At 40.3% G+C, this 20044-nt stretch overlaps 1 protein-coding gene across 1 annotated transcript; it reads left to right on the top strand.

Annotated features, from left to right (window-relative positions):
- The first annotated feature begins 8442 nt into the window (after positions 1–8442).
- LOC135463127 (acetylcholinesterase collagenic tail peptide-like) lies at positions 8443–18284 on the top strand. The gene is made up of 6 exons (XM_064740446.1): positions 8443–8541; positions 8765–8857; positions 11479–11562; positions 11884–11949; positions 12495–12565; positions 17187–18284. Exons 1-6 carry the CDS (start codon positions 8448–8450, stop codon positions 17370–17372), a joined length of 594 nt encoding a protein of 197 aa, XP_064596516.1. The 5' UTR covers positions 8443–8447; the 3' UTR covers positions 17373–18284.
- The last annotated feature ends 1760 nt before the right edge of the window (positions 18285–20044 follow it).

Raw genomic sequence — 20044 nt, 5'->3', positions numbered from 1 at the left:
CTTGAGTATGGCGTAAAACACTACTGAATAAATAAATAAATTTCAATCATGCTTGTCGCCGTCGTATATGTGAAATGTTCTTGAGAACGGCACAAAAGTCAGTCAAAGAAATACATTTGTGTTTGTGTTGGCAAATTCATGGAAACGTTTTACCAAACTGATGGATTTATTTATTTGATTGGTGTTTTACGCCGCACTCCAAAATATTTCACTTATCCAAGCTGATAAAATATTTACATGTATAGATTCTTTTGCTCCTCGCTTAACGAACATTCCTTTGATCTTGTTTAAGTTTAAGTTAAGTGCTTTGTTCTCGATTCTTTTTATGTACTATCTATCAATAAACAATGATATGAGGAGGAAAATAGGGAAACACATAATCGTTAGAACTTTATCAAATATGTTGATAATATACAAGATTCGAAATTTTACCATCCTTTGTTTTTCTTAACAGTATTATCGTTAATAGGGATTACACTTTCTGAATATAGCACAGATTCTATTTTTGTGGAAGGCCTGTTGGTCCAGTGGTCTAGACGGTTGACATGTATTGCTGGCGATTTGGTGCCTGACTCTGAGGTCGGTGGTTCGAAACCCGCAGTGGTCTCAGCCAAATTTCAGCACTAGAATCTGTGCTATATTCAGAAAGTGTAATCCATATTAACGATAATACTGTTACTTAATCCACTTTCCAAATGAAATCTATACCTATTTTTGTTTTTTCTTTTAAAGGCACGTTTTCTAGAGGAAAGATCCTTTTCGATAAACCTGCGTTTACAGTGTCCATGTGTGCACGTGACTGTGTGAACAACGCTGAGTGCAAAGCCGTCAACTACAACCGGGTGAAGCAGAGGTGCGTCGGGATTTCCTCGCACATCGGCATGGACGTGAAAAGAGATTTGAACTGGGAACTTTGGCAGGTGTATTATGCAAATTAACGAGGACAAATTAGAACATCACTGTTATGAGGGTTTTGTCACACAGAAAACAAGGCCTCGCCTTCCGTTTCTCTTGTTTCGTCCACAGAAGTGGAAGTTTACCAGACAGTTGATGATAAGTAAATGCTCATGTAGGTTCCTACACATTAATATCCACACTACTACCTGTGTCTTCTTCCCTTATAACATTTTAATTGATATTTTAGAGTTCGCTAATAAATAGTGGTGAAAGAAGATTGATTTTTAGTTTGAAAATTCCTTATATTCATTGTTTATTTGATTGTTGTTTAACGCCACACTCAGTAATTTTTGATCCCAGTTTTATTTAGTCGTTAAGTTAAGAAACGAGAGTACGGCGTAAACCAGCAACCTTTTTGAAAGTTACTTTTACACTGCATCACTCCTTTGGCTTTAATTTCTGTGTTAGTCCACACATGCAAATATCACACATTACAACAATGGTGTTGCTGTAAGTCCAGCTCATGCGGGCTTCCTCTCCGACCGTAGGAGGAACGGTTTCCTCCCGGCTCTAATCGGTCCCCCCCACGACCATTATTGTGGCCACAGTCGTATAATTAAAATAAAAATATTTTTGAGCACGGATTGACTGCGTGGGCTTTACCCAAGTTCGGCAGAGATTCTACACAGTCAACTCTATATATGATTTATTTGACAACATCGCTGGCGATGTTATCATCAATTATTTGAAGGCCATTGGTTTTTTATCATAAGATATAAATATTTATCGATAAAGTTATATATACATTTCTGGATATATTATTTTTAAAATGAGGGTTTTCGAGTTTTAACCGTTTTGGTTATTCTAATCTGTTTTTAAACATGTCCAAACATTTGTTTCATTTTTGATGTTCTGACCACCATATCGGAAACCTCAACCGCCTCGTGTTTTCATCTTGCTCTCGCCACGACATGGCTGAAATATTGCCGATGTGGCGTTAAACCATAATCATTCATTTAATCATTCATTCTTGAGCACGACGTCAATTACCACGTTGGCGTCGTTGATTTACCAATCAAGTAAATAAATACAATGGTGCGACGTTTGGATGCAGAGGGTCGTCTTTAAGTAGATATTTGTAGGTGGTTAGATTGTATATCACATGTTTCAGTTAATTGAAATTATGTCTGCTGTCAGATTAAAGATAATCGAAGTAAAAGGAAATCACAACGGAGACACAGTAATAAATGCCCATAACATATTTCAGCTGAATCTCTTGGCTCAAATATGTCAGACTCAAGTCCTTCATCCAATAACAAAAATACCCCCATAAAAGTGTAACGCATGTCCCGTCAGAACGACAGAAGACTCCCACCAATGTGTTCGCCGTGAGATCAGTTAAAACACACTGTATATCTATACCACACATACAGATATCACACATTACAACGGTACTGTGACTGTGAGCTCGTTATTGATTATTCTTGAACCGTTTAGAGCTCAAATCCAGCTCATACTGGATTCCTGTCCAGCTGTACGTGGGAATATCTGCCAGCAAGCTGTGGATAGTCGTAAGATTACCCCCGGTCTTTGACCTGTTTCCTGCCACCATAATGATGGCCGCCGTCTTATAGGTAATATATTCTTGAGTACGGCGTAAAACACCAATCAAATAAATAAATATATCCCGTCCCCAAATAAATACGCATTGTAGAATGTGTGATTCCTCGATTTTAAAGCAAACTTTTGAAATTTAGAATACAATATAAAAGACCTGAACAATAAGAGTAAAACCATAGTAGCGACTAAAGTGTGAAAGCGGGCGAATGGTCACACATAACCTGTGAAATATTGTCCCATGTCAATTTAAATGCATAACTGTAGCCAATTACTGTATAATTAAAGACGTACAGCACAGAGTGTAAAACTAGAGCAGCAACGAGAGTGTGATAGCTGGCAGATGGTAACACGTTACCGGTGAAATACGGCCTCAATTTACGTCTGTCAGGGTTTTCTTCTAAGTGTTCATGTGTATGTATGCTGACGCCGCCGTTGGGCGGAGGGTGCAATACAGTGATGGTGAGGTACTCGTGTTGGCGGGGACACATGGCCATCGCACTCAACCTTATTTCATCGAGGGCAACAGTTCAATAATAGCAAGGCCTGTTCCGAAAAACAACGTTCATCAGAAACCAGAAACTAGCCTTTGTGGTTAAACCTGAACAAGATAAAAACAAAACTACCAGAACTAAGTCTGGAAACAAAAGTCATAATAAAAATAATAAACCTAGTGGTCCCACGGATCGTCCCTCTAAGGCCACTAGGGACCCTGTCCAAACTTTTAATAGGTTTGGATCGTTGGAGGAAGTTTGTCCTTTAGCATCAGATGCGGATGTGATGGATACATCATCCGCACCAGGTAGATCTTCCAGCCGATCTCCAAGAAAGGGTCGTCCGCGGTCCAAACACAAAGATAAATCTCCTATACGTCTCCCTCCATAATGGCGATATATGATAAAATTATACAATGGAATTGTCGAGGTCTTAAGGTAAATTTTATTGAAATAACACAGCTAGTTCAATCTTTAATCCAGCTGCCCTCTGTCTTCAGGAAACTCACCTGAAGACATCTGACAAATATAAATTATCTCTTAAAAATTATACACTTTATAGCAATTATTCTGGTGAAGAAAAGCGAGCTTGTGGCGGCTCCTCTATTTTCGTAAATAATAATATAATTCACAGTCCTGTTGATCTCGTTACTGAGTTTCAGGTTGTGGCCGTCCGTGTTTCTTTGTCGGAAACAGTTACTTTATGTTCGATCTATATTCCTCCTCATTCTTCTTTGTCAATCTCTCAGTTACATAACTTGAGAGAACAACTCCCATCCCCTTTTATAATAATGGGGGATTTTAATGCCCATAACCTTCTATGGGACAGTAATAATATAAACGGTAAAGGCAAAACTTTGGAAGATTTTTTATCGAAAGATGAACTGTGTTATTTCAATGATGGTTCTAACACCTATTTACATCCAGGTAATGGCGCTTATTCTGCTATCGATCTCACTATCACGGATCCATCACTTCTCCTTGATTTTTCTTGGAAGGTCCATGACGATCTTTGTGGTAGTGACCATTTTCCTATAATCCTAGAACATATCATTTGTAATTCTTTAGAACGTGTAGCTAGGTGGAAATTCGATAAAGCAGATTGGATCGCATTTGAGATGTTCTGTGAGGCTGATATCACTCCAGAGACTCTCAAAACAGCAGATGATCCTGTGTTGAAGTTTAACGAGCTTGTATTACGGGCTGCTGATAGAACTATACCTAAGACCTCGACAAATCCCACATCCAAAAGTAAACCCTGGTACGACAATGACTGTCGTAAAGCCATAAAGGCTGAACGCAGATTTAATCATTGTCCTACTGATAATAATTTAAACCAGGTTCGTAATTTTAGAGCTAAGACTCGTCGATTACTCAAGTCCAAGAGACGATCTTGTTCGCGGAACTTTGTTTCGGGCATTACGCCAAAAACACCCACGCGTAAGGTCTGGAAAATGGTTCAGAAACTTAACGGCAAAAATAATAAAGCCAAAGTCCAGCATTTGAAAGATGGAGATAATATATTAACCTCTCCATCTGATATAGCCAATAAATTAGCTGAGACAATTTCAACAAAATCTTCTTCTGAGAATTATACTAAAAAATTCCAATATATTGAAAACCGGAAGGAGAAAATTAAACTGCCCTTTTCTTCTAAAAATTTAGAAGATTATAATTGTCCTTTTAATATCGAGGAACTTAAGACTGCATTAAAAAAGGCCCACGATACTGCTTGTGGTCCTGATAATGTATATTATAAGTTTCTGAATCATTTACCACCTGAGCCACTGGAGAGTCTCTTGGACTTGCTTAATGATATTTGGATAACTGGTAATTTTCCTTCGTCATGGAGGGAAGCGTGTATTATCCCGGTTCCCAAACCGGGTAAGGATCATACTGATCCAAATAATTACCGTCCCATACCTCTCACCAGCTGTGTCTGTAAGACTATGGAACGGATGATCATTGATAGACTTGTTTGGTTTCTTGAAACCAACAAGCTTTTATCTAACATTTAATGTGGTTTTCGTCAAGGTCGATCTACTTTAGATCACCTTATTCAATTTGGAACTTTTATTCGTGATGGTTTTGTTAATAATGAACATGTGGTGTCCATATTTTTGACCTTGAAAAGGCCTACGACACCACATGGAAATATGGTATTTTAAAAGACCTCACGGATATGGGTCTTAAAGGTCGATTACCTATATTTATATCACAATTTTTATCCGATCGTCAGTTTAAGGTACAAATTGGGTCCACTCTTTCTGACTCTTATGAGCAGGAAATGGGTGTACCCCAGAGCAGCATTCTATCACCAACTCTGTTTAGCATAAAAATAAATAGCCTAGCAAAAAAATTATCATCTGGAACAGAGGGTTGTTTATACGTGGATGATTTCCTTATATGCTACCGAGCTAAGAATATGAATAATATCGAACTTCAGTTGCAGCTTTGCCTCAAAAAAATCGAAAAATTGGCAACTGAAAACGGTTTTAGATTTTCAACATCTAAAACCGTCGGTATGCATTTTTGTAACAAACGGAAATTTCATCTTGATCCCGAGCTTAATTTTTGTGGTGAACAGATTAAAATTGTTGGAGAAACTAAATATTTAGGTATGATATTTGATACTAAACTATCGTTTATACCTCATATAAAAATGCTTAAAGCTAAAAATGTACAAAGGCTCTCAATATAATTAAGGTCATGTTTAGCACCGACTGGGGTGCTGACCGATCAGTTTTACTTAATTTATATCGTTCTCTGGTGAGGTCTAAATTGGACTATGGATCTATCATTTACGGTTCCGCTAGGAAGTCGTATATCAAAATGTTGGATCCAGTCCATCATCAAGGTTTGAGGCTCAGCCTTGGTGCTTTTAGAACCTCCCCAATAGAAAGTTTATAAATGAAGGCTAATGAACCTTCTTTATATAACCGACGTATTAAACTTAGCCTTAAACATGCTACAAAGCTTAAAGCTCATCCAACAAACCCTGCCTACGACTGTGTTTTCAATCCATTGTATGTAGACGAATATACTAAATGTCCTAACAAGATCCCTTCGTTCGGTCTTCGTATACGGGACCATATTGTGGGTGCTAACATCAAGCTGGAAGATATAGCTCGGGTGACTTTTCCGGAGTCTCCTCCATGGCTTCTCCCACAACCTAAACTAATATTTGATCTACGTAAATATAATAAATTGAATATAAATCCTCTTATAATTCAACAAGGTTTTGCTGAAATCAAAGCTAATTATATGGATTATAAATTTATATATACTGACGGGTCAAAGGATGAGGACAAGGTTGCGGCTGCGGCTGTCATGGAGCAGCGAGCCTGTTTCCTTTCATCTTCCATCCTCTTCTTCAATATTCTCTGCCGAGGCCAGAGCTATACTCCTGGCCTTATATGTTTCTTCTGGGTGTGCCCAGAGGGCAATGATATGCAAGGAATCGTTGTCTTACCCATTGGCAATACAGAATAATAAATTTAAAAATCCCTTGATCCTTCGAATTTTAGCTATACATAGGAAACTAATTAGAAGAGGTAAAGATATTATATTCTGCTGGAGACCAAGTCATATTGGTATCCATGGAAACACAGTCGCAGACAGGGGGCGAAAGCTGCCCTAAATAAACCCATATTGAAGATAAAAATCCCTTATACTGACATGAAGTCCAATATTCTTAAATATATTCGTTTCCTTTGGCAGGGTGAATGGAACTTGCAGGTCCATAATAAACTGCATGCTATTCATCTTGTCATTGGCTACAATAATTTTACTTGCGAAAAGTCTCGTAGAGACCAAGTAGACTTAACAAGGTCTCGTGTTCGGCATTCTCGTCTAACGCAGAATTTCATACTAGATGGGAGCAGTGCTCCCGAGTGCGTTGGATGCGATGCCCGATACGGCATCAAACATATCCTGGTTGACTGTGTAGACTTCGCCCAAGTTCGGCAGAGATTCTACACAGTCAACTCTATATATGATTTATTTGACAGACCGCTGGCAATGTTGTCATCAATTATTTGAAGGCCATTGGCCTTTATCAATAGATATAATTTATTAATATATAAATATTTATTGATAAAGTTATATATACATTTCTTGATATATTAATTTTAAAATATGAGGGTTTTCGAGTTTTAACTGTTTTTGGTTATTCCAATCTGGTTTTGAACATGTCCAAAGATTTGTTTTCATTCTTGATGTTCTCACTACCATATCGTAAACCTCAGCCGCCTCGTGTTTTCACCTTGCTCTCGCCACGGTATGACTGAAATATTGCCGATGTGGCGTTAAACCATAATCATTCATTCATTCATTCTTAGCGGATCAGTCGTCGACTAGTTACAGCTAGTTGAGGCCGTCACGTAAGTTAGCCTTTACATTCGTTGATGGCCACTAATATTGTGTGGAACCTGAACGTTCCATGTCGGAAAGTTCATGGATAACTTGCCAATTGTCGGTGGTTTACACCGGGCAATCTATCTGCATCCTCCCATGAAGCATAACACGGATCAGTAGAGTATTGTTTACCACAGCTGGGGCTCTGCATGGCCTAGAGATTCAGAACGCCAGCGCAGCACAATGACATAGGAGTCTCCCACCAGTGCTGTCGCTGTGAGCAGGTTCATCCTGGCTTCCTTTATGGTTATAAGAGAGGTCTTTCAGAAACTTGTGGATGGTTGTGGGATTCCCCAGTGCTCTGTAAGGTTTCCTCCTAGCATAATGCTGGCCGCCGTCGAATAAGTTCTTGTCTAATTTCAAAATCTCAGATATAAACTATGGTTTAAAATATTGTGAAAAAGTAAACAAAAGTAAACAGCTTGAAAAACATTCACGAGGCACCAGCCGAATTCGAGGAATAATTAACTCTACAATCTTAAAAGGTATAAAGTCACTGAAATATATTTGAGTTTATGCTTATGTCTTAACATACTCTCCACAGCGCATGTGCCGCTCGCTCTACCTTTTAAAGTCTGCGGGCCGCAGGTAGGCTTGCTAAAACTTGGGCCCACAAATGGTGTCCACGCGCGGAACTATTTAATCAGCATTCATCAAACAACTTGTTTCGGGTATTGCAAAGAATCCTGTTTTACTTTGGTAGAAAATATAGAAAATATATGTGTATAAAGTATTACTAGAGACAGAATTTTCGTTTTTTCTAACACCACATCCTGCCTCGTCAACGTGACCCCAGTGACCTTGGCGTTGTTCAAGATTTCTGTAGAAAATTTGGTAGTGATATAAAGAGAGCGTTTGCTAGAAAATACATGATATCTTAAAATCGTTCTACGGTATGTCTGCGCTATCATCAAAAATGGCGCACATTTCTCTCCTGGGTAATGTTTCAGTCCCGGAGCTTGAATTACCGACGGGGATGTCCGAATGTGATCAGTCCCTACGAAGACAATAGGGAACGAGTTTATGAAGATGAGGCCATCACTGCACGCCCCTGTCTTGCTATTTTTATGCCGAGTGAGTCAGTTGACTTACACTGGTGCCGAATGCCCACCGGATGGTAAGGACACTCATTCACTCAAAGTGACTGGTTGAATCACTCGATTGGTTAATTTACCGATCCAATGATTGCTAAAGGATAGGAAATTTCCAAAAACGAACTCTTTCATGTGTAGCCTTTAGCCTAACGCGTCCGGTTAGTAGACTGATGATAAATCAGTTGGCTGAATGAGGCGTTGAATAAAGGGGTATGGAGTATGAATACATATCGTATTCTGTTTCAGACGTCTCCAAAGTCTTGCGAAAAATTCAAAAACTTGAGAAGAGGCTCTTTGAGCAGCTGACCACAGTGAAACAACAACTGAGAACTCCAAGCGGTAATGTGTTTTCTTTTTAACATTACATTAGTCAACTTCGCAGCCTACATGTATCTCTCTCAACCCACCCTTCAAGTAATCTTGATTTTTATCTGCTCCAAGAAGCGCTTAAATTTTCTGTCTTAATGTCTGTCAGTCTGCTTCTCTGCGTACCTGTCTGTCTATCTGTTTCCGTGGCTTCGTGGCTCCGTGACTCAGTCGATTAGCGCGCTAGCGCAGCGCAGTGACAAAGGAGCCTCCCACCAAATGCGGTCTTTGTGAGATTAAGTCCAGCTCATTCTGGTCTCCTCTCCGACTGTAGGTGGGAAGGTCTGACACCTTCCTCCCACCGTAATGCTGGCCGCGGTCGTATGAGTGAAATTTTCTCGAGTACGGCGTACAACACCAATCAAATAAATTAAATAAATCAATCTGTGTGTGATGATCTGACGATCTGTCGGTCTGCATGTCTTTCTATATGTGTGTATGCCTGTCCGTTTATCAGTCAGCCGGCTGATCGATCTGTCTGCATGTGTATATGTGCATGTACATGTCTGGCGGTCAGCCGGCATGTCGATCTATGTGCGTGTGTATATGTGTGTCCGGTTGTCTGTCGGTCAGCCGGCTGGTGGGTCTATCACAGTGTGTTAATGTCTGTCTGCCTCTCTCTCTCTCTGTTCGTCTGCTTGTCTGTCTATCTGCGTCTATTGGTCTGCCTGTAGATCTATATATCTACACGTCCGTCTGTCTGTCTGTCGGTCAGCCGCCTGGTCGGTCTGTCTGCATGTGTATATGTGTGTCCCTCTGTCTGTTTGTTGTTCAGCCAGCTGGTCGATCTGTCTACATGTGCGTATGTGTGTGTCTCTCTGTCGTTCAGCCGGCTGGTCGATCTGCCTGCATGTATATATGTGTGTCTGTCTGTTTGTCGTTCATCCAGGTGGTCGATCTGTCTGCATGTGGGCATGTGCGTGTCTGTCTGTTTGTCCGTCAGTTGACTGGTCGGTCTTTCTGCATGTATATATGTGTATTGTCTGTCTGTTTGACGGTCAGCCTGCTGGTCGGTCTGCCTGCATGTGTGTGTGTGTGTGTGTGTGTGTGTGTGTGTGTGTGTGTGTGTGTGTGTGTGTTTGTCGGTCAGTCGCCTGGTCGGTCTGTCCGCATGTGCATATGTGTCTGTCTGTCTGTTTGTCGGTCAGTTAACTGGTCGGTCTGTCTGCATGTATACATATGTGCATGTCTGTCTGTTTGTTGGCCAGTCGGCTGGTCGGCATGTCTGCATGTATATATGTGTGTTGTCTGTATGTTTGTCGGTCAGCCGGTTGGTCGTTCTGTCTGTATATATATATACATGTGTGTGTCTGTCTGTATGTTTGTCGGTTAGCCGCCTGGTCGGTCTGTCAGCATGTCTATATGTGTGTCTGTGTGTCTGTCTGTTTGAGGGTCAGTCAGCTGGTCGATCGATCAGGATGTGTATGTGTCTGTCTTTTTGTCCGTCAGTCGGCTGGTCGGTATGTCTGCATGTATATATGTGTGTTGTCTGTATGTTTGTCGGTCAGCCGGTTGGTCGTTCTGTCTGCATATATATATATATATATATATATATATATATATATATATATATATATATATATATATATATATATATATATATATATATATATATATATATATGTGTGTGTGTGTGTGTGTGTCTGTATGTTTGTCGGTCAGCCGGCTGGTCGGTCTGTCAGCATGTGTATATGTGTGTCTGTCTTTCTGTTTGAGGGTCAGTAAGCTGGTCGATCGATCAGGATGTGTATGTGTCTGTCTGTCTCTCTGTTTGTCGGTCAGCCGGCTGGTCGGTCTGTCAGCATGTGTATATGTCTGTCTGTCTGTCTATTTGAGGGTCAGTCAGCTGGTCGATCGATCAGGATGTGTATGTGTCTTTCTGTCTGTGTGTTTGCATATGTATATGTGTGTTGTCTGTCTGTTTGTCGGTCAGCCGGCTGGTCGTTCTGTCTGCATAGATATATGTGTTTCTGTCTGTATGTTTGTCGGTCAGCCCGTTGGTCGGTCTGTCAGCATGTGTATATGTGTGTCTGTCTGTTTGTTTGAAGGTCAATCAGCTGGCCTATCGATCAGGATGTGTATATGTGTGTGTGTCTGTCTGTTTGTCGGTCAGCCGGCTGGTCGGTCTGTCTGCATATGTATATGTGTGTTGTGTCTGTCTGTGTCTCTGTTTGTGTGCTTGTCTGTGTATCTGTCCGTCCATCCGTGTTTTGGTCTCTCGGTCTGCCTGTCTCTCTATGTATCTACATGTCTGTCTGTCTGCTTGTCGGTCAGCCGGCTGGTCTGTCTATCTACATGTGTATATGTGTCTGTTTGTCCGTTTCTTGACGGTTCCGTAATTTACTGAGAATCTGTAATGCGGGTAATTAACTTAACGAGGGTTCTGAGAGTTAGATAATATTTGTTTCATCTATTCTGAAGTTATTCTTTGTGTGCGCAAGGAAATATGTACAAAAATAATTTCGTCCATAACTAAACAGAAAGATCTTTTATATTTAAATAAATTATTCAGGCTGTGTATCTTATCCTCATCTTTTTAACAGTTTGCCACGTCCTTAGTTTCCGATGTACGTCTTGCCAATTTTATCTTACAGGCGAGTTTGGATTAAATCAGTGCTCCCCTGGCCCCAAGGGACCCCCTGGAAAACCCGGTGACCCAGGAATCGTTGGGCCCGATGGTAAGTAGATATATAATTCCAGGACCTTACAACGCCTTACAAATGGTCGAGGAGTACACATCAAGATCAATTTACAGTAAGATAATACATACAGAGTTACATTTATTTACCCTGACTGAGTCTATGGATGTACATATGTTTGCTAGGGGTTTCACGTCTGAACTGGATACGCACATGTAAAGTATTTTTGAGAATGTTGTAAAACTCCAGTTGAAATAAACATATATGTGTGGACGGGTATTTGGCAACTAGCCTTTGCCATTATGCTTTTCTTGCGTCATCGAGGTTGATAGGTTTATATCTTTGTTTTTTCCTTTTCAGGTTTGGACGGGCCTGTGGGGATGAAGGGTCGACGGGGTGACCCCTGTATCCCGGGACCCCCAGCGTGTAAGTGACTTCAGGCTAAACTTTATAGAACCATGTACAAGACCGGGACAATATATTTGTCAGCGCTTTGGTTGACTGATTGATTGATTGATTGATTGATTGATTGATTGACTAGTTAACTGACTGACTGTCTGATTGATGGACGAAGTGATTAACTGATTACGCGATTGACCGCGTGACTGACTCACTGACGGACGGAGTAATTGACTGATTACCTGACTAACTCACTCACTGACTAATTGATATACCTTTCCAAACTCCCAATGGAGAACACGCAAGTGACCAATCGTAAGCAGTATTGTTGCAAGTAGATCAACCGGGTGCCTCACACATTAGTTACAAATGTTAAGACTTTCATTGACGTCATGACGTCACAATTGATATCGACGGGGAATGAAAAGTAACGTAGTCTCAAGTATGCTGTGTACATTTAGAAGAAAGATTACGCTGAAGGGAAAGTTTCTGACACTGAGCCGTAACATTCAGCTAAAAATTTGTCTAAATTTTGCGTTTATGATTCCAAAATATTTTCTGAAAACTTGCAGATTTGTATCCAATAAAAGGGTATCGAGGAAACTCAGGTCCAAAGGGAAGAAAGGGATACAAGGGAGGCCAGGTAAGATTATGGTAAAAAATATATATGGAAGCCACTAAAACTGTGTGGGAAGGTCTGTCAGCAACCTGTGGATGGTCGTCGGTTTACTTCAGGCTGTGTCCATCTAATTGCCTTATTTTATAAGCCTGTATGTTACACGTGGAGGACCTTAAATTCATGACAAAGTAGTAACAGTTTTATTTATTTATTTGACTGATGTTTTACGCCATACTCAAAAATATTTTACTTATACGACTGCAGCCAGCCACTATGGTAAGAGGAAACCGGACAGACGCCTGGGGAAACCCAAACGAATGTGCAGATCTGCCCACGCCACAACTGACTCTTACATCGATATAGTATTGCGAGGACAATTCAGTTATATAGACGTTTCCTAATTCAGAATGTTACGGTGGCATTGGCCTGACCTCAAAGCTGAGGCGTCACTGACATCCTGATTATTTCAAGAGAAATGCCCTCATGGATAATAGGTTCTGTTTAATCTGACGGAGAGTAACAACTTTTACCTAATATGTGATTAACGACGGGAGGACAGTAAGATAAAAATGTATCACCTGGAACTCACCTGGGATATTTCCTGAATAACGAAGAGAAACAACTTTTGCTTCCGGCCAGAAGCTGTTAACAGCGTTTCGGAAAGAAATCCGGGACATCCCGCCTCTAAGCACAGACCTTCACTTAGGACTCTCTTTAAAGTGCACCACAGACAAAAAAGAGACACTCATTGGTCGCAGTATCTCCAGCGCTTTCGCGCTTCATTGGTAGATCTCAGCAAAGATGCCAGGGCCAACCATTAAGAGAAGAATGCAGAATGTTTCCTGGGAGGCCATTGTAATGAGAATGTGGGAGAGGAGATTTATGTAGATTCATGCCCCTACGATCAAGAACAGGAAGTACCGCACCCCAAGTAACAAGAACAAAGACCAACAACGCTATACTGTTTCTGAGCCTTTCTCTTGTGGGCTATCTCCTCAGTGGCGCCTATATATACTGTATAGCAACCGTACAATACCGTGTGTAGGACAATGTTGCTGTGTATGTATGTCCATGGGATTGCGGTAATGTCTTACAGATGCATGCATAAACTGAAGTACATCTAAGGTACAATTTTCTGCTTTTTATTACCCCGAAAGCAGGGACAATGTATATTGCAACCTTGCAACAATGAACTAGAAACAATGCACTGATATTAGGTCCATTGATGGTTCCTATAACAAGTGACACAGAAAATATAAAAAATTCTCTTTTAGCTCCAAACCTAATCCATCTTTGTGAGTGATGCGTTTAAAGCTTCGATACAACTTAGTTAGTACATAGCCTTACGCCTTACTCCTACCAAGAATCTACTGGCTTTATCCTGGAAATGCCACTCAGATGGAACTGTGGTGAAGAGAATGAAATTTGTTTTACTCTCCAGGGCATATGCCTGTGCCAGGAGACGAAAACCCCGTGCAGGAAGTGCCCTTTTGAAGGAACTGGGGCCCGCGGTGACAAAGGCGAACCCGGAGGTATTCGTCCACAATCTCGTGGAGGCGGAAGCGGAGGCGGAAGCGGAGGCGGAGGCGGAGGCGGAGGCGGAGGCGGAGGAATTCTACCACCAATTCTACCGCTACCGAGCATCCCAGGGCGGGTTGGGCTTCCTTAGAGAGGACACTCGTCTGCACAGGGGCTGCAGATTTGAGAGAAGAGGGAAGAGAATGGAATGAGAGAGAGAAAGTGGGTGGGGTGGGGGGGGGGGGGGGTTGGGGAGACAAAGAGACAAGACTGAGTATCTTTATTCCTCACTCCCACAATTAAGTTCATTAAATTATATTCGTTTTTACTTCTTTTTTCACTTGGGTCTCATCTGATAGGGTTTAAGAACCTCCAGGACCTTCGTGTCTCCTGGATCGGCGCCTTTTGTTCTGGGATACTTCCCATTAAATCCCTATCGTAAACATTTACACCAAGTGAAGCATACCTCCATCCCCACCCCCACCCAAAAATGTTTGTAATTTCTACAAGCTGACAAAATGTACCATGGTTTGGTTGACCTAATACTTTTCTATCCACGTTGGATTTCATGTCGTAGTATGAATAGGGGGTTTCGAGTTTGAATTTTTTAGTCCTTAGAGGTAAAACAGTCCTTCTGTGTCATGTGACTTGTGAAAAGTGTTAGACAACCTTTGTAGACATACATTTACCTATTACTTCTACCACTGTGTTCCACAAGCACACATGACACGTCTTTCCTTTCCTTCTGAAGTTCACAAATGTTCAGCTCCTCAATTTTCTCCAATGTTTGTCTTTTCTAAATACCACTGGCTAACCTTTCTGCGAACGCCCATGTTAAAGTAAATGTGATCCTGCCAGAGTTGCCTAAGGTATTTGACAGGTCACATGATACATAAGGACATTTTTTACCTTTAACGATAAAAGATTTCGGACTCGAACCTCCCCCATTGTATGGGCCACATTTTAGTGCCGTTCAGTGTTATTAATTGTAAATAACATCAAATATTGTTTAGTCAAGACCTCATGTAATGTTGTTTTGTACCATTTAGTTATTTCCCTGACAATCAGATTAAGCATAGCATGGTTTTATTTAATAATTTAAGTAACATCAAATCTTGTACTCGCCACGACATGACAATGTGGCGCTAATCTTCTATTATCCATTCAAATGTTTGAGGGGCTAGGCCCTCTGTACAAGTAGCGTTATTTGCCTTATCTTGTCCTGTACCCTCTAAACCAAAATGCAGCATTGTTTGCTTTAATCATTGTTAGCTGGAATCATTGGTCAGCATCAAACACTGTATCATTTAGAGCAAATGCAGTTTAGCAATTTTTTTTATAATGTAGCATCAAATGTTACAGAAATAAACTTACTCAGCCGTATTTTAAGAAGTCCTCCGATTTTTGTCTCTAGCTTTTGTCAATGCTTTATACTGGTGAGATACAACGTTGTGTTTATACAGAACGATTATAGATTCTGACCAGACCAGAAAATCAGCGGCTGTGGGTACCATGGACTGAAGCAATCATTGCCACTGTTTTATATCAGTTTTCTAACAAATGTATGTGTGTGCCGTGCAAAAAGTTCGTCACAAAGTCGTCCAAATGGTTGATATAAATTTTCGAGATCGTGGGTCTCTTCCCACTTTGCATTCTACTGACGAAATGTCAGTATACTGTGACCTGTCTGACTAGTTATGTCTGGTGTCTGGTAGACACGGGGTCTATTTCTCAAAGAGTTCTTCATGTTACGCCGGTCTTAAGGACCCAAATGGTATACCAAAGATTATGCTGTCAGTATTCGACGCCGTAGTGATTAGGCCTGCATATTGTTTCGGCTTCTTTGAGAGACATTCCCACAGCTTGAGAGACATTCCCACAGTTTGAGAGACATTCCCGCAGTGAATGAATGGGGTTTAACGACGTACTCAACAATTTTTCAGTCATATGACGACGAAGGAATCTTTAGGGTGCATGTACGTGCAATGTGCCTCCTTGTAGCAGGACGGATTTCCACCGCTCTTTTATTTAGTGCTGCTTCACTGAGACGACTTACCGAAGGCAAGTAAACCGCACCGCCAGAGCCGTTATACTGATACGGGTCAACCAGTCGTTGCACTATCCCCTTCATGCTGAACGCCAAGCGAGGAAGTTACAACTTCCTCTTTTCAAGTCTTAGGTGTGACTCGATCAAGGATTGATCCTGGATCTACCGGTCCCGAAGCGGACGCTCTACCAACTGTGCTATCCCGGCCGGTCATTCCCGCAGTGTCATTAAACACTGGGACTGTGTTGGTAGGTAGATACAAGCCATTATAATCCTCTAAACAGATTTCTTTTTATTTTTAGAACACAAATTCATAATGGCTTTTTTGAGCATATTGTAGGACGAGAAAAATATATCATAATAGAAAAACTAGTGTCCATTTTATTTGATAAACTGTCCAAGTGATTCGCCCCTGGCCAACCAAATGGCGGACCATACGATTCAAATGTAAACTCCTACTTCACCATACTTCGTGAATCGGGGGTCGGTATTCGTGGGCTAGTGCACCGTAATTACACCAGTATGGTTGCTGTCAGTGCAATGTTGGTTTTCTCCCCGTGGGTATATGTGAAGGCATACCAGCAACATACGTATGGTCATGGGCGTCCTCCGTTTTCTTCCCACCATAGGCTTAATATTGTCTGCTGTCGTGTAAGTGAAACATTCTTGTCTGTGGCGTAAAACTCCAATCAAATAAATAAATATCACGTGGATCACGACCTTACATACACGGAACAAGATGGTCACACAGATCGATAACATGGGCAGGATCTGAGCGTACATAATTTTTTCTCCAAGATGACTTCGACTTGACGTTCCATGGTGCCGTTGTTAACATGTTTGAAATGAGGACAGTACACTGACCTTATATGACCAGAGTAATACTAGCAACAAAGCAAAGAAAAACACCTGATTCTTCAGCAAGATGCTTCACTAACGGAATATAAATAAAATTATAAATAAATCCCCACGAAAGTTTAATAAAATTTGTGTTTTACCCCGTATAATACCCAAAATTAACGAGAAAAAAAATGAGAAAGATTTGATGCATAGAAAACCCAATGTGTTTGTCTTATCCAGGGATTATGCCTCTGTCGGGAGACGAAAATGCCGTGCCGAAAATGCCCTTTTGAGGGTCGCGGTGAGAAGGGAGACTGGGGAGATGTTGGCCATGACGGTGTACCAGGCGTAGTAGGGGACCCGGGGGAGTCCATAGAAGTGTCCGTGGAACCCATGACTATTCCGGGCAGGCGAGCGCTACCCTAATTCCTCAGGCATTCCACCAACGCTGAGGACGTTACGGATGGAACGCATATTTAAAAAAAATATATTCTGTTAAATTTAACAGAAAGTCTGTTGTTGATGGTGCTAAAATGTATTCTGTAATTGCAACAGATTATTCTGTTAAATATAACACACATACAACCTAATAATTCACAGGATTGTACCGAAAATTTTGTTGAATATAACACAGTATTGTGTTATAATTACAGAATTCATTCTTGTCTCACACATACATGTACTTTCTGTTAAAACTAAAACTAATTGTACTGTATAAGATATACATCCAGTTGCCTTTGGAAAGTTTAAGTATTGTATCAATACTCTTGCAACATTTAAAGGTGGAGAAAAAAAAATAACACTGTAATACACGATTACTTATTCTGGCCAACGATGAACACTATACATATACGTTATATTTTTCCCAATATTGTATTTGTCTATTTGCCTTTTAAAATGCACTTTTGTGGGTGAAGCTTTAGCGTATTCCATTTTATTGTATGTGCATGACTAAACTTCTTTGCACACCACAAGAGAAAGCTGAGGAGACTTCAGCAACCCTAGTTATACCACTTTGCCAGCAGGATCACTTGTTACAAAAAAACCCCTACATGTACGTTGAATTTCTCAAATATCCATTAAAATATTCATCTTTGAAACAGACGATCAGTCAGAAAAAAATGTGGATAAAGGCTTTCGGTGATAAGTGAAAAATGAAAAGTTTTACGGATCACATGTCAATTTAGATTTTATTCAATGAGTTTATAATTCAAATGAAAACACACATTTTGAAATGACATCAATTACTCTGCCCTCCAATTAACAATAATCATCAAACTGGAACAAATCTGCACCAAGATCACAGAAGTCATGGAATTACAATAAACGAAATTTCTGCAACAACAACATCATGTGTAAAATGTACGTAACATGCATGGTCTGGAAGCAATAAAATAATATGCAAATTCAATATATGGTGGAGATATTTTGTTCCCTAAAACAGTAAAATCACCAGATATACAATATGTGGTATATGTAATCTCAAAATGGAAGCATAGAGGTCAATGAGTGTTTGACCTTTAGGCGTATTAAATGTAGCCTGACATTCTTCAAATATTTCTTCACGGTCTATTGGACATAGTAGACTGTGAGGATCGTCATAATTACCTACCTTATTTTCATGACGATTATTTTTTTTTCATTTGTGCTGTGTTTACAAAAAATCTGTAATAAAACTTCGTGAAAATTTAGGTTTTCAAGCAATTGAGATGGAATAAATTATACTCTGGCCCAAATACAGTTGTTTAATTCAGGCACCTTTCTTAACAGTGAGCTAACTTGAGTAAAATATTGTCAGATACTAAGAAATTTTCACCTAATGTCTTACAGAGCAAATTATAGTGTCAAGATTACATGTAGTTATAAATTTTTGTACATTAAGATATGGAATTTTTAAGAACATTCACAGAGCCAAATATATCGTGCAATATTCCCCAAAGCTCCCTGTAAGTATTTCTTACAGACACAGATTTATAAGTGGTGCTATAAGGCTGCACAGGAGAGGGGAGGTAACTGAATACGCTCCCTGGGTTATCCGTCATATTTATTTATTTATTTATTTGATTGGTGTTTTACGCCGTACTCAAGAATATTTTACTTATACGACGGTGGCCGACATTATGGTGGGTGGAAACCGTGCAGAGCCTGGGGGGAAAACCCATAACCATCCGCAGGTTGCTGACAGACCTTCCCACCTTTGGCTGGAGAGGAAGCCAGCATGAGCTGGACTTGAACTCACATCGTGCGCATTGGTGAGAAGCTCATTGTAACAGCTCTGCGCTGGCGTGCTAACCACCTCGAAGGCGCCTGTAGTTCTATTTTCTTATATATGAGTATATAATCGTTACAATATGGAATTGTCAAGAGGTACTTGTACTATTATTCGTAAGTCCAGCGTGTAGTAGTGACATGTTATTTGGCCATCTGTTACCCTTATCTAGTGAAATCCTGCAGTTCTCAAAAAAATTTTTATAAACTTATATACGGCTTATTCCGCGTGCCTTGGAGGTCAAGTTTGATCTACTGCGACTCAAAAAGACTTTGACCAACAATGCTGTGTGTTCAAATCCAGCTCTTAGTTTTTCAACTTTGGCTTCAAGTGAAGAAGATTGTCATGTGCCTGCTGAAGACCTAAGGTTTACGCCTGTGCCCTTTAAATAAACCGAACTACTGTAATATATATATATAAATAAGAAAGTTTTTAGCACAGCATTATTAACACTGATAAAGTAAGTATATTAGTTTCTAAACTAAGCAAAATTATGCAACAATATTGCTTTACGTTTTGCTAGGGGAAATTCGAAAACCTTTCAGTTACATTTTGCCTTTGTTTGTTTCCAGTTGAGCATGTCCACTGTGTTGGCCATCTATGTCCAAGGCACTCGGAATAAGAGCACAAATGACAGGACTTCTCGCGGCTTGATACATACATTTTGCAAAATCCTGTGGCTGTCGCGAGACATTCGTGTAAGTAGAAAAACATAATTATTTCCCTTCGTTCTAGAGTACAATTTCAGCCTTCAAGCTCATTGGTCAAAGTGATCAGATACATATTGAAGGGTTGAAAGAGTTCTTTTCTATGTAATATATACTTGTAC

This window comes from Liolophura sinensis, chromosome 2, assembly GCF_032854445.1.
Source record: "Liolophura sinensis isolate JHLJ2023 chromosome 2, CUHK_Ljap_v2, whole genome shotgun sequence".
NCBI classification, from domain to species: Eukaryota; Metazoa; Mollusca; class Polyplacophora; order Chitonida; family Chitonidae; genus Liolophura; species Liolophura sinensis.
Note: the sequence above shows the minus strand (reverse complement) of the source record. Positions and strands in the feature narration are given on the sequence as shown.

Excerpts from the sequence above, each read along its gene's own strand:
- LOC135463127 (XM_064740446.1), top strand. The coding sequence starts at position 8,448 with ATGAAGATGAGGCCATCACTGCACGCCCCTGTCTTGCTATTTTTATGC. Across the intron at positions 11,563-11,883 it reads AGGAATCGTTGGGCCCGATG|GTTTGGACGGGCCTGTGGGG; the intron begins GTAAGTAGATAT and ends TTTCCTTTTCAG. Across the intron at positions 12,566-17,186 it reads AGGGATACAAGGGAGGCCAG|GGATTATGCCTCTGTCGGGA; the intron begins GTAAGATTATGG and ends TGTCTTATCCAG.